This window comes from Triplophysa dalaica, chromosome 2 (genome assembly GCF_015846415.1).
Source record: "Triplophysa dalaica isolate WHDGS20190420 chromosome 2, ASM1584641v1, whole genome shotgun sequence".
Taxonomy (NCBI): Eukaryota; Metazoa; Chordata; class Actinopteri; order Cypriniformes; family Nemacheilidae; genus Triplophysa; species Triplophysa dalaica.
In genome coordinates, this window is record NC_079543.1 from 16,387,388 (window position 1) to 16,414,620 (window position 27,233).

The following is a 27,233-nucleotide window of genomic DNA, read 5'->3' on the forward strand; positions in this document are numbered from 1 at the left end:
ACTCAACATTCGATAGTCTTCTGCTGTATATGCCAGAAAAGGCGCATTACCAAAACCGGTTTTAAATGTTAAATATTCTCCTACTTCGAACAGGGTCTTTATACCTGCCCCTTTAAGGTTACACAACCGGTAGTTTCCTTATATAAGTGCGCTATATAACACACCAATAGAACCGCGTCCCTGATGTCACGTGCTTCTTACGTGAGCGAGAATATTACACTCAATGTAGCTGTGCAGTTGTTACAAATATCTTCGTTTTCTGAAATGTGGATTTGATATTTACGTTTTCTACTGGGTCATTTAACTTATGGATGTCCTTAGGATGAAAACACACGTCAAAGGGACCTTTTTACGAATCATTTTGAAGAGTATTTCAGAAGAAGAGTTGAGGAGGATTACGCTTTTGGAGTCTATTGTTGGAGACATTGGGTCTTACATAAAACCAGTGGGTCATCTGGTCACGCTTTATTCGGAGACCTCTCACATTATCAGCATCAATGACTTGGGCCTATGTGGAATTGAAATCCGCGGTATGAGAAAATCCGCTTTTAAATCCGATCAAAAACGGTTTCTTGTGTCATTCACATTCATCATCGGCTTGTTTGGATATTTGGCGAAAACACTCAACAGTTAAATAGAATCTTTCATACGTTTATTTTTTCCGTATTTCTGACTACAGACGGAAACGTTGGAAGTTTTTTTGTCGTTAAGTTACTTTCCTAAGAAATCATTCATCGTTTAAGGTCGTTTTTTGTGCCTAGCAAAGGTGATGGGGCATAAATGTAGTTTCCTGCCGACGGAATTTAAGTGATTATATGGAGGCCTCTTTTTTGTCTGAAGTATTAAATAAGATTGTTTTCTATTTGTAAAGTGTGTTTATAATAACAGCATCTTAGTCATTACACTTCTATCTCTACCCCTTATCTCGGAGAAGCATTGCATTTTATGAATTGTAGCAGAAAATGGATGCAGGAATTCAAAATCACACTGAACATTATGTGCACGGCCTCTCCAACCCGAGCTCAGCCGGTCTGTGTGCGGAAATGCTCGGGGTGGCCGATGAGGCGTGCAGTGCTGGAGATTTCGAATTGGCAGGGGAAATTTACTCGTCTCTGCTCGCCGAGCTCCAACACACTGACCGCAGCCTTTGCCTCCGGAAAGCCGATGCTTTGGCTCGCGGAGGACGCATATCCGAGGCGCTGGACTCCTATCGCATCGCTGCAAACATCCAGCCACTAAGGCCTGACGAACTGCATGTTTTAGTCGATGTTATATCCCTAACCATACGTGTGAAAGAGCAAAGTGACCTTAAGAACTCAAACTTGGGCAACGGATGTTTTGAGAGCGACGAATTGAAGGAGGAACAGAATTTGAACTTGTTTTCATGCCGTCTTTGCAAGTGCTTGTTATCAGAACCAACTACCCTGGTATGTGGACATACTTTCTGTAAACGCTGCCTTGAAGAGGATGCGGTGAAAGAGTGCAAAAGTTGCTGCGTAAAAACAACCACATTACTCAAAAAGTTTAATGTGGAAGGACTCCGAGTGAATGTTATAGTCAGCGGTTTGATTGATAAATGGTTCCACTCGGAAAGCCACGCGAGGCGATGCTGGTTGGAAGGGGAAAGTCTTTGGAAAGAAGACAATTTATCCAGCGCCATCGAAAAATTTAACAAAGCGGATGGAATAGGTAAGAGATTAAAGAGTTCTTTATTACGATGTATAATTTACGTGGCCTAAACTCATTTTAAATATGCTGTTATTTATAAAGGACTGATCTACTTTTTGTGAGACGGTTATGAAACCGCTATAGGGGGCGACATTGATATCTCCCTTTCTGTTCTGTAACATTGATATCTTACTTTTCATAACTGATTGTGAGCTAAAATTGAGGTTTGTAAAGCTTCCAATATTATTTAAGTTATTTCCTCTTATTAGTTACAGATAAGAGGAAGGCTTGAGAGATAAGATAAGGATAAGAGTAAGCTTTTCATGGAAAAATTATATTGAAATGTTGCTGGTCATGTAAGATAAAAAGTACATGCATCATTTTTTGTTTGCAAATGTTTTTGTTTATTTTCTTCTATTGGGCTTGTTGGGATTATGTTTTAGCTCAAATTTGAATGCTTCTTATAAGTAGGTCATCCAATGAACATGCTTATGTCGTTATAGAAATTAAACCAAAGGTTTATGGATGATGGTATGGTAATAAAGGTATATAGAGTTTCTGTTTTAGACCTACATTTTTTTTTTAAATCGTTTTAAAATCACATGACTGTCAAACCGGAGTAAATTTAGACAGGTCTGTGCAAATTATAGGTTCAAAGAAAGGAATTATCATTAACTTCACATCTAAACATGTATGAAAACATGACCGTATTGATACTAGGAGAAAAAATCCTTTTGGCTTTTGGCTGGAAGAAGAAATATAAAAAAAATTAAGGAGAGTTAGATGCTTGCTTGCTAAAAACATATAAAGGATATTTTATTATGAATAATTGGTTGCAGAGCTATTGAAGATTTTGGTGGCACAAACAGAAAATATTTAGGGACACCCTAAATCAACTATTCAAATGTTACATACTTTAACCATATTACTGTAAAATGCTTTGGTAATAAATAATATTTTTTGTGCAATTAGGGTATATTTTTAACATATGTTTAAGTGTAACTATTTAATAGATAACGGAGTAATCAAATGAAAAAATGTTTTTTCCGATACAATAAATCCTATTTTTGCCCACAAGAAAAATGCTTCAGTATACGAAAGAATTTACTCATTGACAGTAGTTAGACGCCTAGATACTACAGTGTTTTTTGAACCGAACACAAAAAACACAAAAATATGGCGTCATGCACAACTATGTTATTATGAACTTGCATCTCTCCAGTGCATTTTTTTTCTTAGTTTTTTTACATCTACTAAAATTAAAGATTTTTTATTTTACGGGTACATTTACTTTAGTAAAGAATATAATATAATATAATATAATATAATATAGTATATTCATGTGGTTGTGTCAAAGTTAATTAGAACAAAATACAAATATTGTACAAATATAATTAACTTTTAACTCTTGTTTTCAAAGCCAATGTATTTAACCTTTATTATCATTCATGACATTTAAAACAAAAAGGACTTTAGCTTGTAAAAAAATGAATAAACGTGAATATTTTGGTTGTTGCGGTTGCTTGCCATCCTCTTTTAAACCTTAATTAATAATAATCGTACACACACACAAAGTAAATCCACCATATATTTAATGGACTGTCCCTCTTCCTTGTGCGGTATGCTGTTTCTTTTCTCCAGAAGCCCTTAAACATAGGAGGGAAGATAGTAAATTAGGATAAATGATGATTATTGTTTATAGTTCATATGATGCACCATAGGCACTCCTGTAACTTTTACTTGTAACAAAATTTAAATAAATACAAAAACAAGTGGGTGATGATGACTGTGAGGATCTTAACACTGTGATCGGCATCTCACTACACTATTTATGCGGTTATTGTCACCGCCTTAATGACATACAATTTGTTTGTTTGTTTATTTATTTCTATAACACATTTCAAAACAAACTCCGAATAACAAATCCTTAAAACAGGAATTATAAAATTTAGAACTCTCTTTACACCGACATCACAAATATAAATCCTAAAACAGGATAATATAGAATTATAACAAATGAATAACTCTCTTTACACAAACCTTTACCACTATCAAGACTAAGACAAGAGCAAAGCATCACAAATTTAGGTAGTTGCCATTTGATCCAGAAAAAATGCCTTCAGCAAGGATTTAAAATTAAGCGAAGAAAATGCGGCCCAAATCATACTCCGGAGATTGTTCCATAATATAGGACCGGCGATGGCAAACGCCCAGTTTCCCCGGAATTTAAGCCTAGACCTTGGGACCGACAACATCTTTATTATTTGTATTATCTGATAATTTTCTTTAATGCTCAGCGAAATTCATAAACTGATACATTAGGTGCATTACTAGCCACTGCTTTAGTAAATTTTTATACAAAACCATACTACGGATGTATTTCATAGTTGTGTCGTCATAATGAAATATGATGAAAATTCCTTTTGTATTGTACATGTTGTATTGAAGTATAACTACTTTTTGCAAACCCCCCCCCCATATGCAAAGGAACAGCAGGGTCTTCTAGTGACTAATGAAGTTGGAGAATACATGGCAGGTGATCTAAGACCACTTGATCGAAAAAGGCTTTTTATCCTTTCATAGTTTTTAAAACTTTTCAGCCCACAAAAGCCAAATTAATTAACCAGTCTTAGAAACTGATCAAAGCTCATGATGAATTATTCATTGATCTCTTATAGATTCACTAGTTTAATTGTTTTAACAAGTCTTTTCAAAGGAGTAATTTGTCAGGGAAGAAAAGGCAGCAGGCTATAGGCCTGCACGATTAATCGTTTTTAAACCGAAATTGCAATTTCGAATGGGTGCGATGTTCAAATTGCAAAAGCTGCGATTAATTCAATTAAGGTCTTTAAATATAATAAAATGCACCTACGTAGTATTTGACAGTTTGCTTCTGCAATTTTACGTTTAACCAATAGTAGGCATTTTAACACTGCACATGCTATTGAATTAGCAAAGAACGTCATTTGGAAAAGATGACTGTGCGGGAGCAGCAATTCAAATGTCCGCTGAAACGCAGAGTCCTGCAACAGGAGACGACTTGGTACCTTAAAGAAAAAGCTACGCTTATGTTTGGAATTATTTTGGATTTGGGCCTTATGATGTTCTTCAAAAGCAAGTGCTTTGTAAAACATGCCGAAAGTCTGTGTCGACCTCGCAAGGCAGCACAACCAATCTCTATCAACACCTGCAGATCTATCACAGCCTATTCTATGATGAATGCATGGCCAAAAAGTCCACAGATAACCCCCCTTCGTCGCAACAACCACCACAACTGACATCCAAGCAAACTTCAATTGCTCACGCGTTTGGAAGTAGCACACCCTACGACAAGTCTTCGATAAGGTACGGCTAAGTAACAGACGCCATAACAAGGTACCTGGCTAAAGATGGTGCCGATTACTGCGGTCAAAAAAGATCTTATCCTAACGCCACATAAAATATATCACAGTCCCTCCCAAATGTTCTTTACTCAAGCCATCGAAAAATTTACAATACATGCATTAAGAAGGTTGAAGCTGATCTAAAAGAAGTGGAATATTACGCGACGACAACTGACATGTGGTCCAACAGGACGATTGAACCGTATCAAAGTCTCACTGTCCATTTCATATTTGAGGATTTTGAATTAAAGAGTCGTTGTTTACAAACGTCGTACTTTCCTATTGACCATATGGGATAAAACATCACTTCTGCGTTAATTTAACTATTTACGATACTGTTGTTATTCTCTTAATTTATGACATTTTTGCATGACAACTTTATAAAAAAATGGCTGCAGTGTTTAAGTGGTTTTAAATAAACCGTGGAATAATGTTACAATAGTTTGTGATTATGCTTGGTCTTTCTTTGATGCATGCTGTTAAAACCAACACAAAAAACCTAGCTCTTTTTTTAAATAGTAGTCAATCGCATTTTAAATCGCAAATCGCAATTTTGGGGTCTGAAAAATCGCAAATAGATTTTTTCTTCAAATCGTGCAGCCATGTTTTTGAACAAATTCACACCCAACTGTAATGTAGGTACAAATATTCTCCATGTAAAACATGGATTTTGTCAACCGAGCTTGCTTTTGATTAAAGCGTGAGGAAGAGAGACGGTTCAGAAACTAACGTGTTCGACTACATTAAGCACTGCACACAATGATCGGAATATTACATCAATGTTCCGTGAGAGCATTTTTAAAAACATATGGAACAGTCTGTCCTGATGTGCTTTTATGCCGATCGGTCTGCGCAACATCAAATGAAGTCAAACACATACTTTAGTTTGGAGACAGAGGGAGTGCAACTGCTCTCTGGTCGCTCTTTCCTGCACTTATCACAAGCGCGTCATTCATTAAATCACATTAAATGTTCAAGTAAATCTTTGGCAGGGCAAAAATTTGCTTTATGCACTCGAACCAATGCGACCCTGTGAAATTTTACCTTGCAAATTATAAAAAAAAAACGATCGCATTTTCAAGCATTTTGGTCGCAGTCTAGAGCCTTATCAGGTGCTTTATATAGGGAAGATTCTGAAAGGGGGGCTGGAATTGAGAAACGCTTTTGTAGGGATGCACTGCAAACCAGACTGTTGGCAGATTTAGCTTTAGTCTCTTACACAGATTGGCAGTGTCGGTGTGCTTTTGGCAATTTTTCCCCTCTAACAATATGCTGCTTGGGCAGTTAACCTGAAGTGACTGTAAACACACATGCTGCCTTTGTTGGGCAACAGTTTTCTGTCTTGAGTCACAGCCTGTTAAATCTGAGAATTATAATGGTTTTGCGTAGGGGTGGGCGATCTGACGATCTTAAATAAAGATCGATCTTAAAGCCGTCCTTAATACATTCAATGGATCGTGATCTTGTCTGCCGTCTAAAACAAGAGGTGTGTTCGACATCATTCAGCGTTGAATGCCCTGTTTGGTAATCATTCATTTATCCACTTACAAATTTAAGCTGCTGTATGGTTATGAATGTGCTGCTTTTGCAGCTCACTGAACGGAAAATATATTTTTTCTCTTACTTAAAGTTTATCCAAGATGTCTCTCGTCACTGTTGCTCTCAAAGACAAAGTCCGTTAACGCTGCACCACTTTGCGCACCTGTGTGTATGTGTGAGCACGCAATGCAGGGGTCTGATTAAGTGACGGATGCATGCATTGCAGAATCAGATCCAAAAACTATGCCTCAAACAACGTTATCGTTGTGTTATTATGATAAGTGTAAAAGGATTTTCAGTTCATTTTGAAACTATGGCGAAACAAATTAGACTGTGGTGAGCCGGCATAGTCTAATGCAATGTTTATACTCGTGCCTGCCTCCGCACCGCGAGTCTTCACTGATCCCGCTTGGGTTTCCTGAATGGGCGAGGCGTTTATGAGTAATGAATGGGAAACATGGGCCCCTTCCGCTTTGGACAATGCTCTGCCAGGTGAGATTTCTTTGGAACATACATGGCAAATTGAACATTTTTCCTTGTTTCTCGAAGCGTCGTAATAGTTCCACACAGCCGATGACATGACTGCTGCGCCAAATCGTTTAGACATCTTCACGCATTCTGGACATTTATGGTGACGTCATCAAATTACAATCGGTTTTATGAGATCGGCGAAGTTAGTAAGTACCGATCGAGTCATAAAATGTGATTATTGGCCGATACTGATCTGTGGCAGATCGATCGGAGCATCCCTAATATTTACACTCCAGTTATTTTTTACATTCCAATTTCAACGTCCAAATATTATATTAAAAGGTATTTTTTCTGTTAAATGGGGTACTCACAATATTATATCATTACTTAATCAGTGGCATAAAATATTAATAAAAGGACAACAATATCGACTATTGCAGTTATTTCTGATGCAATTAATCGCCAAGCAAAAAGTTCCTATATGCTAGTGTCACTCTCACTATATCCTGCCAACACAAACTTGTAACATATTTCTAGAAAAATCTAGACAAATTTTGTGACACTGTGATGCAAGTTTTTAAACTTATGATTTTTAATACAACTTTCTTTGTAAATGATTACATGCGAGTTAAATATTAAGGGTTATTTTGTGATTAATGCTCGGAGCATTTTTTTTTTGTGTTGTAAAATCTTTAAAAGCCCTTTCTTATCTACACAGAACCTTTTATATGTAGGCTCCTAGCAAGACGGGCTGAGCTGCATATGGAAATGAAGAATTTCGGCCAAGCAATCCAGGATGGGGACACCATTTGCCGACTGCGCCCCCTGTGGCCAAAGGTTGGAATGCAGTAATTTTACATTTAGTCATTTGGCAGATGCTTTTATGGAAAGCAGCTTACAAATAAGGCATAACAATGGAAGCAATCAGTGCAACAAAAGGGCAGCAATGTGTAAGTGCCATAGAACTGGTTTGCCTAGCACAGTTCAATTCATGAAGCTATGTAAATAAAAACTAGGGCTGTCAAAGTAAAAAGGTGTCATGAACTGGGCTATTGTTTTATAGTTTTGTATGAGGTCTACTTATGGACATTGCTGTTTTTGAATGTAAAAACCACGCTAACGTCATAAGTAATAGTTAGTGGTGGTAGTTTTTTACGCCATGATAGTTTCCGCCTGTTTTCCGAACAGGTGTTTCAGTGCTGCGATTAGGGTAATAACTTCAGCAACAGATGCATGAGCTTATTTCCTTGGTTAACTTTTTAAACGGTGCGAGAAGAGACACAATGTTTGCTCTTTCTGTCAGGTGTTTACTTGCTTTCTGCCAGAGGTGGGTAGAGTAAACAAAATCTTTAATTAAGTAAAAGTACAAGTAACTATTTTAAAAATTACACAGGGAAAAGTAAAAAAGTATGCAATGAAAAAACTATTCAAGTAGCTAGTGACTAGTTACTATGTATCTGATTATATACTATTCATAAAATGTATATTAATGCCTATATTTAAATCAATGTTTTTAATTAATATTATATTATAAGTGAGACTAAATAATAGACTAACACAGAAGAGACAAACATTTCTCTAAATGTTGTCAAAGTAGCTGCACAACTTAATTAATAATAATAGAACATGCAAACTGAAATTTATCTGCAGTGTTTTGCGTTCATGATGCATTTAACTTAACTCTGAGCTTTTCCTATGATGATTTAGAACATCTTCAGTGCTCTCTTATAATAAATACAGATTTTTGACAAAACTCATGTTTTCTCATGTTGTGTCACATGTGTGTTGCTAAAAGTTCTTACTTGTAAGCTTACAGTAAACAGTATTGAATCTTATTTGCAGCTTGAATTGCACATTATGTCAAGCCAACTACTTGTCAGGAAGTCTCACTTTTTACTTTATGCAAGATACTGCTGCCATCTACAGGTAAACAACTAAACTGCAACAAATATTTCTAAATATATTTTATCATGCAATTGCCATTGTCAAAGAAAGAAACCTTATTAAGTACCACTTTTAAGGTTTTGTATTTTTGCAGTGAAATGCAGTAAACATCTCGCATATGGTATTGCGAGTCATGTCCGTATTGTAAATACTAAAAGCAGCACTCGTATGTGTGCAGTATGTCTACAGGAGGTTCTGCGTTGCACTTTGGGGTCTATAGAGGCTTACGTTATATCACTTTGCAGTGCAGATGTTTCCTGTCGGAAGATTGTCTGGGCATAGCCTTATGAAGCAATCTTGTTGCACAGTGTGCAGTCATTTTCATGCACTTCAGCATAATAGAGCGAAAGGAGATGTGACAGACAAGCAGCTGTTCAGTACAGTTCAGGTCACACAGCAGGGGTTCTCTGTAAATGTGATTGTGAGTTTCGTAAATGTATAGGTTTGAGTTTGATTAGAATGTCACTCCCATGAATAACATAACACGAATTTCATGCAAACACAGCCATATTGACGGCTCTAACACAGGACTGACAATACTATTTTGTAGCTTTGTGAATGTGGCCTAAGTGTCTTCTGTCTAGTCACTATATTATATGTTTTTTTCCAGGCTCACTACATTAAGGCCACAGCTTTTAGAAGCATAGGTCAAAGTGAAGATGCACTGAGGGAGTATTTATACTGCGTGGCTTTGAAAGCTGACTGGATTACCGTAAAACTGGATGCTCAGAAGGTACATCACTCTTAACGTATATGTTTTCATTGAGTCATGAGTCATTCTCTTGATCTGGGATGCCTACTTGTGTTGTTTTTGGCTTTTTTGTTTTAACAGATCCTGAGTGACATGTTCACTTCAGTGTTTGTGAACGATGGTTTGGACACATCCCAGCAACCTCTTCTGGCTGGCTCCATCCCCCGAGTCAAACCCTCATCCCTCCTCAGTTCTCTTCACTCCCCTCTTTCTAGAAATGGAGACAAAGCAGGCAGCTCCAAGGTAACTGCAATGTCACACATGGATCAGTTTCAGCATTTACAAAGATGTTTGATTGTGATTATTACTGTTAATGTTTGATGATTAGATTATCATAGCTTTTTTAAAGGCTTTACTTTAACAGAAAGGAATGAATTAGCAAATATCTAAACTGTTGTTTTTGTCCTTTGTGTTAGGAATCCAGTTGCACTAAATTCCAAGATGGAAGTTCCAATATTTTAAACCGGACTGAAAACAATGTTAACTCTCTTGGCATCTCTTGTGTATCGTTAGCACTTAAGAGGAAATGGACAGAAGATCCAAATGACTTTCAGATGCCCAACAAACAACACAAAAGAGGTTTGAGAATGCTGTTCCAGAAACACTTCTGGTTTTATTTTTCAATCTTAATTATACATAAGTCAAATCTAAAATATATTTGTTTAACATTTTGATTCGGTTATAAGTGTTTTGTTGGTGGCAATTTGTGCAAACATTTGTGCAGTTAAAAAAAAAATGAAACTAATCCAAACAATGCCAAGAAAGTAACACAACAGTCTTTGCTCTTATATTCAACAGCCTAAATACATGTCCACCATGCATTGCTTTCCCAGAGCCACCATATGGTGGTGCCACTTGTACTCGGGCGGCTTTGTCATTGCTGCTTGAGGCTATGTTTTGTTTGTTTTAAAACAGCCTAACTGTCTTTTTCTTCCACTGCCTTATTTGCCTCCCAGATGAAGCATCGTCATCCAAATCTCTGCCTACTCTTTCTGAAGAAAGGCCGGTTCCATTGCAGCTGCTGGACAGTGCAGACTTTGAATGTTCTCTCTGCATGAGGTAATATTGTTTATTTCTCCAAAGAGAAATTATCGTACACCTCACACTTCTCACTGTCATTAAAAAATTAGAATGCAGAATGCCACTGGAAAGTGTTTAAAAGCAGCGCACGCATTTAAAATGTATCTGTACTTTTTGTTGAACTTTTAAGATTTGAGTGCTTAATTGCATTAATGAAAGTGGAATATTTGGTTAAATATGTGTATAAAACTTCAGTGCTTAACTAACGCCAGTAAGTGTGCGTACACTTGGTCTATATGGAGTGCGCTTATTTACGTCATGTTTTCTTGAAAAGGGATTCCAGACTATGTTGCAGCTGTTTACACTGATGCTAAGCTGTAGCCCAAAAGCTGACACAATCAAAGGCTACGTTTACATTTGTCATTAAAATGCAATCTCTATGATCCAAACAAGCAGATCGGAACTTCAGACAATCAGGGCACAGCACGTTTACACTTGGCAACATCCAGTGGTTTCTGCATCTATATATCTGATCGGATCTCAAGTTTCCTGCCCATTATTATAAGGGTATGGTCTCTGTATAGCGAGACAGATTCTTCAGCAACATTAATATGGTAATTTGTGATGGAAAGGGGACTTTATTCCTTTTTGTTATAATGACACCGAGTCAAATGCAATGTGTTGCAGCTGTGTAAAATGTTCATGAAAACCTTGTGACGTTAGTGGAATACATGCAATGGCCTTTGTTGTCCACAAGAGCGCAAAATCTGTGAAACATTGATATATAATTTTGATTGTACAGTAATACAGTATACACACGCACATGTGTTAGAACAACCTGATATAGTGTTGCTAATTGACATAAATAAACAAATGATGCGTTTAAAAACTGAAAATGTGTGTGCAAGTAAAATCCGATCATGGCTGCTTGAACAGTCATATGTGATTTTGTCATCTGCTGGTTGGTTTACTCTGACAGGCTTTGTACAGACGAGTGAGAGTAATAATAGAGGGCAGGGTTTTCTGTGGAGTTGTACCGGTAAATATAGATAAACTGGTGGGATTGCGTTTACGGTACATTGAGATGAATGTACATTGACACTTGTGTTTTCAATATATATGTGGACAATGTGAAGATAGACGTGTGTGTGAATGGGTGTTATCTACCAAAAGTTCAATGGGGTCTCTGTTCATAAGGGAAGAATTATGGAGTGGTTTTTCACAAAAAGACCTTCAGTAGCACTCACTGTTGCACAAGATCTGAGGCAGCCTCCAGCTAAAACTACTCGTCAGTCCAACAAGCATAGCATGTAGAGGTTGTCCATGATAATTGTACGTTTGGACGTCATTCTAGTCTCCGCAACCATCTCCAGAGGGACCAGAATCTACCTTCTTGATGAGTTAATTTAGCCGGTTGACATCACCCGCTTTCTCACCAGTGCCCCAGCACTCCACAGCACTGAATAAGGGAACTGGCAACCTCAAACTGACAAAACATGCACACATCGCACCGACCTACATTACCTCCAGTAAAACTGGTTGAATAGTGTTGTCAGCACTGGAGAAAGATAGAACACACTTATATTCTTTGCAGCATGTATATAATGCCCTCCTACACTCCAACCTGGGGACCTTTAAGGACAAAGCACTTCTTGTGGGTCAATGGACAAAAGTTCTTGTTGTTAGGAAGCCTTATCTTTCATTCTGATAGCCAAGGCAAATATACATGCAAATTATTATTTTTGTTTTTGTGTGTGATATATTTTATTTAAACACACGCTATTTCTGTGGTCACTCTGGTCAGGTCAGGTTTGTGTGGTTATGATAAAATCAAAATTAGTCAGTGGAGTCCTCTCTTAAATATTTTTTACTTGCCATTCTGGGAGTGCTCAGTGGGAAGGTAACAACACATACATGTATTAATCAATTAAATGCAGATGACCGAAGAACCAATTAAACAAAGAAAAAATAGCACAGAACCTCATGGTTCCATGCACTTTCCATATTTGATGAGATATAAAAAACAGATTATACCTTAGGAACAGTTTAAGGTTTAATATAAACATGCTGTTAAAGTTCACTGACTGGTCCTTTAAATTGTATAATTCAGTCAGATAATAGTTCTGTATATCACAGTTTATATATACTATATTTTATATATAAGCATTTAAAACTAATAAAAATCTTATGGGATACTTTGATCCATTTATTCCGGAACATATATTTATCTGACGCCTATTCTTTTAAACAGACAGATTTTTAGTGCTCTCTGTTAATGCTCTGCTTCACTCTCATTAACCCCCATCTCCTGCTGCAGGAACAAAGCGTCTTTAAACCCTGAAAGCTATTTAACTAAAAACTGAAAAGCTGCATATTACCAATGAAAAGAAATTCTTAAACTGGGCATTTTTTACCTATTATTATATTATCATTATTATTATTATTATTATTAAAAGACTATGAAGGCGGTATAAAACTTGTTTCAAAGAGGTTATTTTTTGTAAACGTCTTTAAGTTTACTTTCTATTATGACAACATTTCTCATTAATATTAATGATGTTATGTCTCGTTCAGAGTACCAGTGCTCCGGAAAACAACTGTCTGGTTTTAATGCCAAAGAAGGTATGCCCTTTTGAACTGAAGGAGTATAGAACAGCTGCACAAACATCTCACATTATGAAGTCTATGGAGAGGATAGCCCTATCACACGTGAGGCCACTAGTTAGCTTATCACTGGCTACAATTTGCATACTGTCCCCAGGTTGGAGTGTAGGAGGGCATTATATACATGCTGCAAAGAATATAAGTGTCATGCTTTTGGATGTCCCCCAGTCAATCAACAGAGATCAGTCTACGTCACAAATAGTGACATCATGGCATGTGCCCAATCAGGAGTTACCGGGGGCGTTTCAAACTTCAGCGTAATTCCTGAATTTGTGAAACAAGAATCGGCACTCCTACCTACTCCCACAAATACGTAAGTATCATTGAAAGGAACAATGATAAGTTAATGAAACTAACATGTTATATGGTTGAATAATTTTATTTAATGTTGAGATAGCAAATGCAGTTGACATAAACAAGACTTCGCCATGAGTGAGAGTACAAACCAGGCTTATATGGGCAGGTAATGAGATAATTACACAGGTGAGAATGATTCAGTGAGTCCGGGCAATGGATTATGGGAAGTGTAGTGTGCAATGACAGTCCGGGTGATGAGGGGAGTGCCCTCTCGTGGATTTGAGAGGGCACTGCAGCTGGTGACTGTGACATAGCCCCCCCCTAAGGGCGGATTCAAGATGCAGAGGGGCAGGCTGGTCAGGTGGTTTGGGGAACTTTGGAGTGGCCAGCTCGTCAATAACCTCAGGAACAGGAGAGCATTGCACAGCCCAGACACACCCCAATGCGCCAACCACCGCCAGAGCAGAGCAGACTCCAAGGGAAGAACCTATGGTTTTCAAAAAGTGGAAAAACAGTGCTGTGTTTGCAGACATGTATATTCTATATGGCGGAGGTAGATATCAATCCATCACTTTTATAGAGGATATTTGGTTTATTTTAGAGGAAATAAAGCTAAATCGTGTCACAGTTGGATTTTGCACATTTTGTGGGCAACACAATATGTAGATGAGAAAACACAAATGCACCCAACAGATGCAGGGTTTGCTCAAGCACTCTTTAATGATCTCACTCGATGTATTTCTCAGTTGGCACAGAAGGCACACAGCGAATACAAACATTGAGCTCCATATGAAAGTGAATGCATGTGACCTATTTGAATGTTTTCCTAGTCAAATGACATTCAAGTAACTTGTGCCATGGATTTGAATTCTATTAACAGTCATATTTTACACAGTGTTTCATATCTTTTTATTCCTGAATCCGCAGAGTGAGGTGTAGCTAAGACAATAAGCTTGATGTGTCCGCTCGTGCTGAGTAAAAGTCAATGAATAGACTGCCACTTAGTGGTAAACATTGCAAACACACATTAGAGAAATACAGCTACTAGAACAGTGGATACAGAAGGATTATCTGGTTGAGTAACATCTGTATGCCTTAAGGGCTGTTCACATTTTAACGATGGCTGTAACTGTAACTATGTTTGCATCAACTCCAGCGGACGCTAATGATAATGTTATGTTTATGTTAGAGCTTGCATGCTGCTGTTTACAGTCACTTAAATGAATGCAGATGGACTGCTGATGATGATTTTGTTTTAATTCCTGAACGTCTTTGCTCCAAAATATGACAGCAAAGGGTAGATCCTCTAAAGGATGAAGGTATGCTCGTATCTGGGATGTACAGCATATTTACATTTACATTACATTTATTCATTTGGCACTGGTAGTTTACAAGGCCATGCTTTTTTAGACCGACAGACAGTTATTGGTTAGTCAAATAAATGTGGAACTGTTTTTTGAAAGTTGTGAAGGATTCTGCAGTTCTGGTGGAGGCTGGTAGTTCATTCCACCATAGGAACCAAATGAGTAAAGTTTTTTTTCAAGCGATTTGGTGATTCGCTGTGATGGACCAACCAGGCCTTGCTCGTTGCTGGCATATATTTTTCCAGCTTGTTCAGATTATATAAACATTACAGATATACTATATAATATCCAGCCAGAAACACACAGCTTTCCGACTGTTACGGTCTTTAATTCAGACATAAAACATGCGTGCGATCATCAATAGCTAAATGAAGAGCTCTTTTCCAAAATGCATTGACAAATAAAAAAAAATGAGTTTGACCTGCCATTTTGCTGTGTACTAAACCTATTCACTGCTCCATCAATGTTTCATGCCACATCGCTATATTTCCTTGTTTAAAATGTACTGCAAGATGCAGTTTCTTTCCAATACGCTTTAAAACCCGAACCCTGTTAGCCTAAATACGATATGTCCTCTCGACCAATCAGAAATCGCTTGTTAGTGGTATTTGTATGTGTTATTTCTAAATTATTTGTTGTATGTGGTGGAAAATATTGAAACATGAAATTGAAAATATTTATTTTATTTTACTATTTAGTTTGTTACTATTTATTTTATTTGGCTGTTATTTATTTCATGCATTTGCATTTATTTGATTTATATTAATTTATAGTATGAGTCCCTGATGTCATATGTTTCATGTTCTCTTGTTTGTTTGTTTTTATAAAGAAATAAACCCAAACATTTTTGAAAAAAGGATGGATTTGTAGCGTATTGAAAAAAATAAAAATAAAATTTGAATTTATAATCGACAATATTGTTGTTGCATTTAACAATCATTGTTTAACATGTTCAGACTGAGCCAACAGACCATTTTAACAGGATAAATTGAATATTAACAAAATGTATGGGTCTAGGTAAAAAAATGTCATTTTCAAGACAACTATTAAAATGGATTCATAGCGTTTTGGAAAAGAGCTCTTCAAATATTAGATATCCACCAGAGACAGTTTTATCGTTCATGAGCTTGGAAATAATTGCTCTTAAAGTGATCCCAACAATATCGTTCTCTGTATTTTTATTGTTACAGTTGCGTTATGAACCCCTCTATTCTCCTAAATGAAGAACTTTTTTATAGTTATTGTTATAATGTGAACGGCCCTTTAAGCAATAAAATAAGAAGTCCAACGTGTCAGCTGTCATCAAGATGTCTGCTGGCACAACCCTACTTAACTTGTGAGAATGCAATGAATTACTATGAAATCTTGTTCCTATACATTTTGTTTCCATTTTAATTTTTCTGGATTCTATGTTTTCCTTTTTTACGAAAAAATGGTAATATCTTTACCCACATGAAAAATACTTTTTCTATACTATAGAATTTATTCATTAACTATAGTAAGACACCTAGATACTACAGTGTTTATGAACCTAACGTAATTTTTTTTTGACAAGTTACCATGTCAAGCATGAGAAGACCGCATGTTTAACATTGTAAAGAAGTCAGAATGCATGAAACATTGCACATCCCCTTCAATGCCTGGATTCTGTAATTCCGTCCATGTTTTTCATATCGCGGAAATCATATGGCCTTAGCATTCTGGTTGAGTATCATCTGTAGGCACTTAACAGGGATTTTATTTGTGTTATGTGTATATAAATTGTGTTTTCTTTGTATATTCAATTAATTTTGTAAAATTAATTTCATGCAGATACAAGAATGGTAATATTTTCTATTTGACCCAGATATCTGATTCTAAAACCTCACAAATGTTCTTTTTCCAGACTGTATTATGAGCCTGTCACCACTCCCTGTGGACATACCTTTTGCCTCAAGTGTTTGGAGCGCTGCTTAGACCACAACCCCAACTGCCCCCTGTGCAAAGAGAACCTTTGTGAGGTAAATGTTCTTTTATGTACCTAGTTGCAATATTGCAAGGACACAAGTTCAACAGTGTAAACAAAGTACTGTCCTATCCTTAAATGAACATTGCCATATTTTTTTCTGTAGATAAACTTTACAAATGTTATTTGTTTTTTTTCTGTAGTGTTCTGTTGTTCAGATACACATTTAATCAAGGACTTGCAGTTTTTTGCAAATGGATTGAGTGGCAATGCTTTAAATGAGTGAATTTTTTAAGTAACAGCTGTTCGATTATTTTCGACAAACTATTATTTTATTTTTGTACATTTTGCGCGTTCACACATATAACATTTACCACATATCCTCTGTTATGTGGACACTCAGAAATTTGGTAATGTTCACCCTCTCATCAGCAGCACTGTTGATGGTCAAAGCAGGGTGTGTCCTCTACGGAATTCGACAACAATCTAATTTTAGAGAGAGACTATTGTTGCTTCACAAAAACGACCAAATCCTGATCCGAAATCAACAATTTGAATCTCAATCTCTTTAGACAAAAACGACCATGTTTATGACATGACTCTTTGACTTTTTGTCCATTTAGTAGTTGAACATGGATGTTTGTATACTGCAACAGATCAGTGCAGAAAGGTTGAAATCAACAAGGTCGAATCTCAATGAATCGTTACATTTATGCATTTGCCAGACACTTTCATCCAAGGTCACCTTTTAATAAAAACCTTCATAAATTTCTAAATTATTGTGTTTATCTGTATGTTGCTATGGATTTGTGACGCGTTGCTTGCTATTTTAACTCAAAATAATCATTGTTTTCTCATAAACTGATGACATAAATTAATCAAACATGGTCAATTGGATTACTTGAATGTAGGATGTATGTTTTATCCTGTGCTTTGATCACCATTTTATAAGATAACATGATGGTTTTGTATTATTTAATAATTCAATTATTTGTTAGTGTAATTTGGCTTTGATTTCACAATCGTGAGTCAATTGAGAGAATTTTCATATTTGGATGAACTATTCTTTTAAAGTAAACGTTTTCTGGTCCAAAATGGTAATATCAGCCCTAATTCTTTTGCAGTATCTGGCGACTAGAGCGTACAACAAAACTTTTCTCATGGAAGAAGTTTTGCAGCTCTACCTGTCTGATGAGCTGACAGAAAGAAGAAAAGTTCATGAAGAAGAAATTAAAGAACTTTCAAAGCAAGTTGCCTTTTGTAATAGTGTGAATAATAACTGCCCTCTTGTTGTACAATTTGTATAAATGTTGTATTCATATTTTCTTTTCATTGCAGCCTAAATCAAGAAGTGCCAATCTTTGTGTGCACCATGGCATTTCCGACAATTCCTTGCCCATTGCATGTCTTCGAGCCTCGATACAGGCTTATGATTCGCAGATCCATGGAAACCGGCACCAAGCAGTTTGGCATGTGCATTGCCGATGAACTAAAAGGGTGAGAGGCCTTGTGGAAGTATGGTTTTACCTCAATGTGCTCTTCAATAGCTGTGCAAAATCGATACTTGATTTCATGATGACCCAGATCTCATCTAATTGATACATGCACAGAAGTGCATTGTACTCACCAAGCACCTTGTTAGTTACACAAAGATCTTTTTGGTGGTTATTTGCCCAAATACTGTTCAGTTTTTTTTAATGGCTAGCCACCAGCTAATTCCCTCGAGTTGGCTTGGTATAGTGCCCAGTGTGGTCAACTTGAGATTGGGGAAGTCTTCTAAAAGTAAATCTTGTTGACAAAGTAGCATGAAGCTAAATGACTGTGTTGGTGTCATTAACAGGTTTGCAGACTATGGGTGTATGCTGGAGGTGAGAGATGTAAAGTTTTTTCCTGATGGTCGCTCAGTGGTCGACACCAAAGGTGTTGCTCGTTTCAAAGTTCTCAGTCACGGCCAGAGAGATGGGTATCACACAGCCAAGATTGAATATTTGGAGGATAAAAAGGTAGTTCTGCTTTCTTTCTTTACTGGTGCATGAGAGCATGGTACAGTTGGATTATGTTTGTCTCTGGGAGAAGGTGCAAGACACTACTCTTTTATATTGACCTAGCATGTGTGTTTTTTCAGGTTGAAGGAGATGAGTTGACAGAGCTACTGAAGTTGCATGACTCTGTCTATGACCAGGCCACAGGCTGGTTCACCTCCCTCAAAGATGACATGAAGAATCAAATCATCAGCCACTTTGGCCAACTGCCTGGTAAAGATTTAGACCCACAGGTAAATGTTTTAATCAAGTTATATGTTTCACATGATTGCTAAATTTTAAAAAGTATTTTTTACTTTTCAAATAATTTCCAAGTAATAAATTAACTCTCCTAACTCATGTTTTTGCGACCGATTTATTAAACCTTTATTATACATGCACGAAAATGGTTTGCTTGTCAGTTGCGTGGTATTAATCGCAATGCACTGTCATTAATGGGTCAATGTCGGACGAACCTAATACAAATAACACTAATAATTGTGTCTTGTCTTGGTTTTCCCAGGCAAACCCCAATGGTCCAGCTTGGTGTTGGTGGCTGTTGGCTGTGTTGCCATTGGAAAACAGAGCCCAGCTTACCATCCTCGCCATGAACACCCTTAAAGACAGACTAGTCGCCATTCACAGAGTCCTGATTTTTGTTACTCGCAAACGTTCTCGATGAGAACTGTGGTCTTGTTGTCCAAATGAAAATGTCCCTATAGCTTGGGAATGCTGCTTCACTGGGTCAGGAAGGTGTCTTCCAGCCATTGTCTTGATCATTTATAGCTCACAACCCTCACAATTTACACACATGTGAAATCTTGATATATACATTTAGACGTGTCAATGAGCAGTGGTGAGGTTAGTGCAGTAACACAACAAAAGTACTTGTCAGCCTTTATTAGGAAGCCCTCATTTATTCCATATGCAGTGAAACCGTAAACCACTTTTATGGTAATAACAAACATCAAGAGAACAGTGGGAATTATTGTCTTCACCGCCTCTTTCCCATGAATCTACAACCTACATTATATGTCTGGTGTGTGAACCTGACCAAATACTACCTTCTTATTTCCCTGATGCATAATGTAATTATAACATTATAAAAAAAAAAAACTTGATTTTCAAAAACTGGATAATGGAATATAAAGGCTTCTGGTTGTGTGCGTTCCTATATTTTGACACGCCCTTCTCCATTACTCAGACCAGAAATGATAAATTTCATCATAAATTGCAATGTCCTGCTGATGTGCATTAATACTCTACTTGGAATAATCTAGTAGCGCACTCACTCAGAGCTATAATCACAGCCTTAATGTTTAAGTAGCAACCACAGGGATGAATTTTTTTGTTTTGAGTTTGTCATTTTATTAAATTAAATCTTAATTGGAGAAGTTTAAAGGAGCTGTATGCAACATTGCCTCCTATTCCTATCTCCTATTGTCCAAATATTGGCAAGGGTTTTCCCTGCCCCTCCTCCTCCTCAGACAGGCTTACAGGAGTTGCCAGAGACTCACAGGGGCGTAATGGAAAGCATACATCAGATACACAAAGTTTATCTGATCATTTATACGTTTGGCCCAGTTTTGTTGTTTGCAAATATAACTCAATCAGCAGCTCGTTTCAGAGGTATTGCTGTCTCGTTTAAATAACCGTAATAAAATGTTATATTACTCGCAAGTTGTTAAACAACATAGTAATTCTTAAAGTTCAAAAAGTTTCATCTTATTGCTGCAATATGCAATGATTGTCGCCAACTTGCAACCGAGGTGTCCAGACACACTAGTGGGTAAATCGTCAGTGGGCGTGGTCACACGGACCAAACAGACATTACGGCACAAACGCACGTTTTCGAGATAAATAACTGCTATAGCATTGTTTTTTGGAGAAACCAATTTATGAACTTATGCATGTTTCCTTAATGTCTACAAACATATTAAGGTAATGTTTCGATTTGATTCAGTAAAATGATTACATACAGCTCCTTTAAGATTAATCAATTAGGTATTAAACAAAGATGCCAACAATTGCTAAAAATAGTTAAACCATACATTAAGTTGTAAGAAGCACCATTTGTAAGTGACATGTAATATACTTGATAGGAATATATCTGTTCAAATCTTTATAAACTGCAGGAGGCCTTTGAACAATCACTTTTTTCTCTTCCCACTGTGCTTGTGTCTGATGTGCGCGTCTTTTTTCATCTGTTCTTCGGTGCAAATTACCACACAAATGCTGCATTGTTCTTTTGTGTAAATATGTGTCAATACGAAATAAAACTTTCTTTTATAATTTAAAATGACACAAATCTTTGTAGTTATGTTTAATAGATGCATTTTAATAGTTTACAAAAGGAGTAGATTTAAAGCCTTGCGTCCAGTTGGGTTTTTGGCCATTTTTCCAATCAATTTTTAAACTCTTAACATGCTTAAAGTACTGAAATTCAGCATACTTGGCAAAAATATAAAATTTGTAGAAAACTGTAATGACGCTGAAAGACAGAGAATTCGGAGACTCAAATTCGGGTATAATCACTGACTTTTTATTAAAGTGTAGTCCAAAAGACCATTAGGAGATACCGGCCTCGAGCACAGGAACCATGTGAGTCCGTGGGGAGAGGACTCGACCCAACCAACGGTACTTACGGGAAGAATGAGTAGTGGAACCGAACGGGAAATCCAGACCCTCACAGGATGCACGCTTAGCGGGGAGAAGCCTCGATCCGCTAGCTGATTCCGAACAACTGCGGTGATCACTGGTGAAGAGATGCCGGGGTGTGATGAGAGGGAAGGCACGAAACGCAAGTGGGTGCTGAGGGACACAGAGGAAAATAACAGCGCGGGTAAAGGCACTGGCACACATACAAGAAGCTAACAAGACTACGGCTATGTAACTGACTAGGACATAAACTTAACAGTACTAGAACGCGCTAGACTGTGGCAGTAAGAACTGGCAAAACACGGAACGGTCCGACACAAGACGAGAGGACAAGAGGGATTAAATTGAGGGAACCAAAACAGCGGGAAATGAGCTACAGACGAATAATAATGAGGAGCCAGGGGAGGCTACTAAGTGGGACGAGCTGCAGGTGATGAGGTGATGGAAACCCGTTGAGGGGAAAGGCTGGCGGGTAGACACGGGGGCGGGGCAAGTGACGTAGACACCGAAACACGTGTAGATCTGTCAAAACGGCTCCCCACGAGTTCGACAAAACAAAACATACACTCACGCAAGATACAAAGCCACGACAAGACTGAGATCACGACTCAACAGGCTACACATATTGGAGCTGCAAATGACCACAAATGCAGGTCGTCATAAATGAAAGTCGGATATGAAGGTCTTTTTGGTGCAAAACAACTGACAGCATGTGAGAGTGGAATTTGTACACACGTGTATCAGTAAATTTGAAGTTGCAAACTTGTAGATTTTTTTCTCTTTCCCGCAAACAGCTCTTCTTGAATCCTTAAGTGCTATTGCACAAATCCAATTCTACAAATCGCAAACTTAGATACCCTGCACTCACAATTTTTCTCCAATTGCAGCAGTAAATATGGTGCAAAACACACTCACACACCAGCACCAAAAGACGTGCGCATTAGGGGCCCTAATGCGCAAATTAAAAAGGTCGCGAGAATCAAGGGCGTAGATTTGGTTTGAACATTGGGGAGGTTGAACGTCCCAGATAGCACACGAACATCACGGAGACGTCTATTTGATGTGTGTGTTTACATCTGGAAGACATATTTTTTAGAGTGTTTGCTCATCTGCAATACGTCTATAGGACGTTTCCTTTTAGAAGATGTCTTTAAGATGTAATAATTTAGAATGTATGTGTAGTGGAGTAGGCAGGGCGAGACCGTGGTTCGAGACCGGTGAGTAATTGTGAATGAGCGCCAGCTGTGCGCACACCGGGCTCGAATCACGTAGGAGATGGGAGCATATAAGAGAACGAGCGACCGGGCCCGAACGTGGTTTACGTTTGTAGTTATGTTCTCAGTAGGAGTAAAATCTTTCCGTGACGGGTGGAGCTGTCACCGTACCTGTCACTCCTGCCTCGCGACCTGCCACTGTTTTACGTGCCTGCCTCGCGACCTGCCACTGTTTTACGTGCCTGCCTCGCGACCTGACAATCTTTTAAGTGCCTGCCAATGTAATATGGTGCAGTTTAGCGACCCGTTCTCCCCGCAATGGTATGAACCACGCATCCAGTCAGCTAATAAGCGTCGCGTCTGCCTCAAATTAGCGTCACGTCTGCCACAAGATCTCTCGTGTGCCTGAAACTCAGACAGATGCGGACGAGAGGAAACAAACAAGGCAACCATGCTTTTATTTACTTGTTTGTTTACTTTATTTCGCCAGTTTTACTACTAATAGAGCACGCGTCGCGTCTGCCACAACTTAGCGTTGCGCCTGCCTCAACTTAGCTTAACTGCTTCTATTGTTCTCATTTGTAAGTCGCTTTGGATAAAAGGGTCTGACCATTTTTACATTTGACATTTTATTCATTTAGCGGTGTTAATAAAAAATACTGTGAAAATTACTTTATGTAACCTGATTAGAGTCATTACTGATATGCTCTGTCAAAAAAACTATAATAATAATTTAACCAACTAACTTTCAAAGCTGCTACATAGGAACGACTTTCTACTTTGATAGAAATGTAGTGGAGTGAAAAGTACAATATTTGTCGTTTAGATTTAGTGAAGTTAAAAGTTTCCAGGAAAAAAAACAATACTCAAGTAAAGTACAGATCCTCAAAAAAAGTGTACTTATGCACAATACTCAAGTAAATGTACTTCACTACTCTCCACCTTTGCTCACTGCCTTCAGGATCTGCATCAGGTCAACAATGATCTAGATACACTCAAAGGCTTCATCAAGCAAACAGGAGAAAGGACTTAAGTTGTACATTTCTAGTTATATCCATGACTATGAAGGTAAGTAACAAAGTTTTTGATCTGGCTTATATTACTGCAGAAATAAATCAGAACGTTCTGTGCATCAGGTCAATTAGGTGACAAAAAGAAATGTGCATAAATATTTTACAGAAAAATACAGATTTACAGTGGCAAGCTGAAAACACTATCTTTCTCATATATAACTTCATATACAAGAACAAGATGTAATATTAATATAAAACTAACTAACAATGATAATGTGGTACAAGAAAACGAATGTGGAGACATCGTTTCAGTCAGTATTTCGAATCTAAAAAGACATCTCTCGAAAACATGAAAGTGTACTACGTGAACACGCTGGAAGAAAGAAAACGGTTAGCAAATTGAATGCGGTAACTTGTAACAAAGTGTAAATTTTCGAATTAATTTGACAAAACAAATTTGTTTTGTCATTCAAATAGGCCTAATGGTTCATTTTATTTAATTTTTGTCGTCCGTAATAATATTTATATTATTAGGCCCATTTATTTGTTTAATTTTGAAGCAGTTTGTGTGTACAATGGATATAAGCCAATTTAAATAATCGTGCGCTAAAGTTCACTTATCAAAATTCTGGCCTAATAGTTAAAGGTGTAATAGTTCTGTATGGAAGCATATGTGGTGCAATATTCAAAATGACAATGCAATATTCAAAATGGCAATGCAATCTTCAAAATGGCAATGCAATCTTCAAAATGGCAATGCAATTTTCAAAATGGCAATGCAATTTTCAAAATGGCAATGCAATCTTCAAAATGGCAATGCAATCTTCAAAATGGCAATGCAATATTCAAAATGGCAATGCAATCTTCAAAATGGCAATGTATTTCTGTATTTAAATTTACATTTTCCATTACTCCACATGTGCAAAGTTTGGTGCAGAAGGAAAATGAAATTATATTATTTACATTTGCCATTTCCAACAGCAGTCTTAATGTGTAATGTGCATACTTTTTAACGCTCTTTAAGTTGCAAAATGAAAATGAAAATGCATTCCCGGATTGATTATACATATTTAAGATAGTCAAGCAAAACTGTAGCAAAAAGAAAATTCTAATGTCATTTTCCCTTAATGCATTAACATTACCAGGTTGAACATTTGGGATTGCATTTTCATTTACACACAGCGCGTTGAGTGGTGCAAAATTCAATGTGGACTTGAAAATGCATTTCGAGCAGACCACGCCCCCACCCCGGTACAGCGTCATTGCGTAAAGGCGGAGCCAGCATCGCTATTTGCTAGTTAGGTGTGTTGTTTTGAGGTGTTGAAAACACGTTGGACTGCAGAGATGATAAAAGGGCAGATCTCCACTTTGGCAATGTTTATGTGTATTTTTGCACAATCTCTCCCCTTACACTTTCTCCAGCACGAAAGAAGCAAAGTACAGAGGTGTATTTCACGTGGATGTATCGCGTTTCTGATTGTACTGTATGTTACTGAACAGTGGTCTCACAAAACGACCAATGTCTGAACAATTGTATGAAGATATTGTGACAAAAAAGACAGTAATCAAAATACTGAATTTGTTCATGATGAAAACGCGTATGAGAAAGTCAAGTGATTATGAGACATTCAACAGGCGAGCTCACCGCTTGATAAGGCAGAAAATTCTAGAAATGTAGCTACTAGTTCTATCGTCTAAAGAGACGTACTCATCTTAAAAAAACACCCAAGTAATTTTTTTATTTGTGCTACAATTCGTGTGCATGCAATTTAATGTTTTTATCAGCTTTGCAGCCGCACATCCATGCTTATAACTAGCGATGCTGGCTCCGCCTTTACGCAATGACGCTATTCCGGGGAGGGGGCGTGGTCAGCTCGAAATGCATTTTCAAGTCCACATTGAATTTTGCACCACTCAACGCGCTGTGTGTAAATGAAAATGCAATCCCAAATGTTCAACCTGGTAATGTATATTACATAATGTAATATGTATAATCAATCCGGGAATGCATTTTCATTTTAATTTTGCAACTTAAAGAGTGTTAAAAAGTATGCACATTACACATTAAGACTGCTGTTGGAAATGGCAAATGTAAATAATATAATTTCATTTTCCTTCTGCACCAAACTTTGCACATGTGTAGTAATGGAAAATGTAAATTTAAATACAGAAATACATTGCCATTTTGAATATTGCATTGCCATTTTGAATATTGCATTGCCATTTTGAATATTACATTGCCATTTTGAATATTACATTGCCATTTTGAATATTACATTGCCATTTTGAATATTGCATTGCAAATTGAATATTGCATTGCCATTTTGAAGATTGCATTGCCATTTTGAAGATTGCACCACATATGCTTCCATAGTTCTGAGGATCTATTGACAGAAAAGCAATATGAGATCCATATTTATGTTCTCAGTGGTGTATAAAGACCTTACTTAATGAAACGTTATGTTTTTATATACCTTAGAATGAGTCATTTATATCTACATAACCGCGGGCACCCCCTTCCTTGAAGGTCGACATATCGTGACGTCATATTTCTACCGTAGCCGACAGCTAACACACAGCGCTACAGAGTGCGTTTCCTCACTAACTTGAATGAGAAGCAGCAGAAAAAGACGCCCTCGCCTACGTCGGCCACCGTAGCTTCTCATTCGAGTTTGAAAATAGAGGGATAAGCAATGAGTGGTTAACTGTTTTCAATTCGCAAACGTCACTACTAGATGCCGCTAAAAATCACACACTGCGCCTTTAATTTACTTTTAAAACTTTTAATTTTTGTTTATATAATTTTTATTTATATTATAAGGCCCATTTATTCTTTTAATTTTACAGGACTTTTTGTGTAGGCTATATTATTCCTTCTTACATAGGCCTAATTTGTAATTTGAAATAAAACATTTCTATTTGAAAAATGTTGTTGCTCGTTAGTTCTTTAGGAGGTAAGGCTGTGGTCCAAGCTAAAAGTTATATACATGTAGCGCTGAGCTATAATGAGCGTAGCGGCCTGATGTATCTTTGAGCAGGGAACGGTTCTGTGAGCGATGAGCTGAGATTCTCACCACTCCACTCCGCTCATATGCTCTGACTAAGATAAGTAATTTACCATAGTAAAGTGACTTTTACCCGTGAACTTGACTGTTTTACTTATGTTTTTATTGCCAGTCTTTAAAACAGTTCTTCTTCAAAATACAAAGTTAAATGACAAAAAGCTAAAAAATAAATTAAATTCCATTTAGGGATGGCAAAAACTAAATTTCTAGACTAAC

At 37.3% G+C, this 27,233-nt stretch overlaps 2 protein-coding genes across 3 annotated transcripts in view; one reads left to right on the forward strand and one right to left on the reverse strand.

The window, feature by feature from the left end:
• The first annotated feature begins 24 nt into the window (after nucleotides 1–24).
• lonrf2 (LON peptidase N-terminal domain and ring finger 2) lies at nucleotides 25–21,366 on the forward strand. Of its 2 annotated transcripts, XM_056763974.1 has the most exons (13): nucleotides 25–1,689; nucleotides 7,780–7,898; nucleotides 8,904–8,987; nucleotides 9,616–9,738; nucleotides 9,838–9,999; nucleotides 10,173–10,335; nucleotides 10,713–10,815; nucleotides 16,987–17,101; nucleotides 18,171–18,292; nucleotides 18,385–18,543; nucleotides 18,887–19,049; nucleotides 19,172–19,321; nucleotides 19,591–21,366. In XM_056763974.1, exons 1-13 carry the CDS (start codon nucleotides 963–965, stop codon nucleotides 19,747–19,749), a joined length of 2,349 nt encoding a protein of 782 aa, XP_056619952.1. In that variant the 5' UTR covers nucleotides 25–962; the 3' UTR covers nucleotides 19,750–21,366. The 2 variants fall into 2 exon arrangements, with proteins under 2 accessions (XP_056619952.1, XP_056619961.1); XM_056763983.1 differs by lacking the exon at nucleotides 8,904–8,987 and having other exon boundaries at nucleotides 29–1,689.
• Nucleotides 21,367–21,587: 221 nt separating this feature from the next.
• LOC130434122 (serine/arginine repetitive matrix protein 5-like) overlaps nucleotides 21,588–27,233 on the reverse strand; it is a 28,208-nt gene continuing 22,562 nt past the window's right edge. The window contains exon 11 of the mRNA XM_056764076.1: nucleotides 21,588–21,878. Coding sequence (XP_056620054.1) covers nucleotides 21,820–21,878 — 59 coding nt within the window. The 3' untranslated portion in view covers nucleotides 21,588–21,819. The remainder of the gene's footprint in view (nucleotides 21,879–27,233) is intronic.

Coding starts and splice junctions, on each gene's coding strand:
- lonrf2 (XM_056763974.1), top strand. CDS start 963: ATGGATGCAGGAATTCAAAATCACACTGAACATTATGTGCACGGCCTC. Junction 10,336..10,712: donor CAACAAACAACACAAAAGAG/GTTTGAGAATGC, acceptor TTTGCCTCCCAG/ATGAAGCATCGTCATCCAAA. Junction 18,544..18,886: donor ATTGCCGATGAACTAAAAGG/GTGAGAGGCCTT, acceptor TGTCATTAACAG/GTTTGCAGACTATGGGTGTA.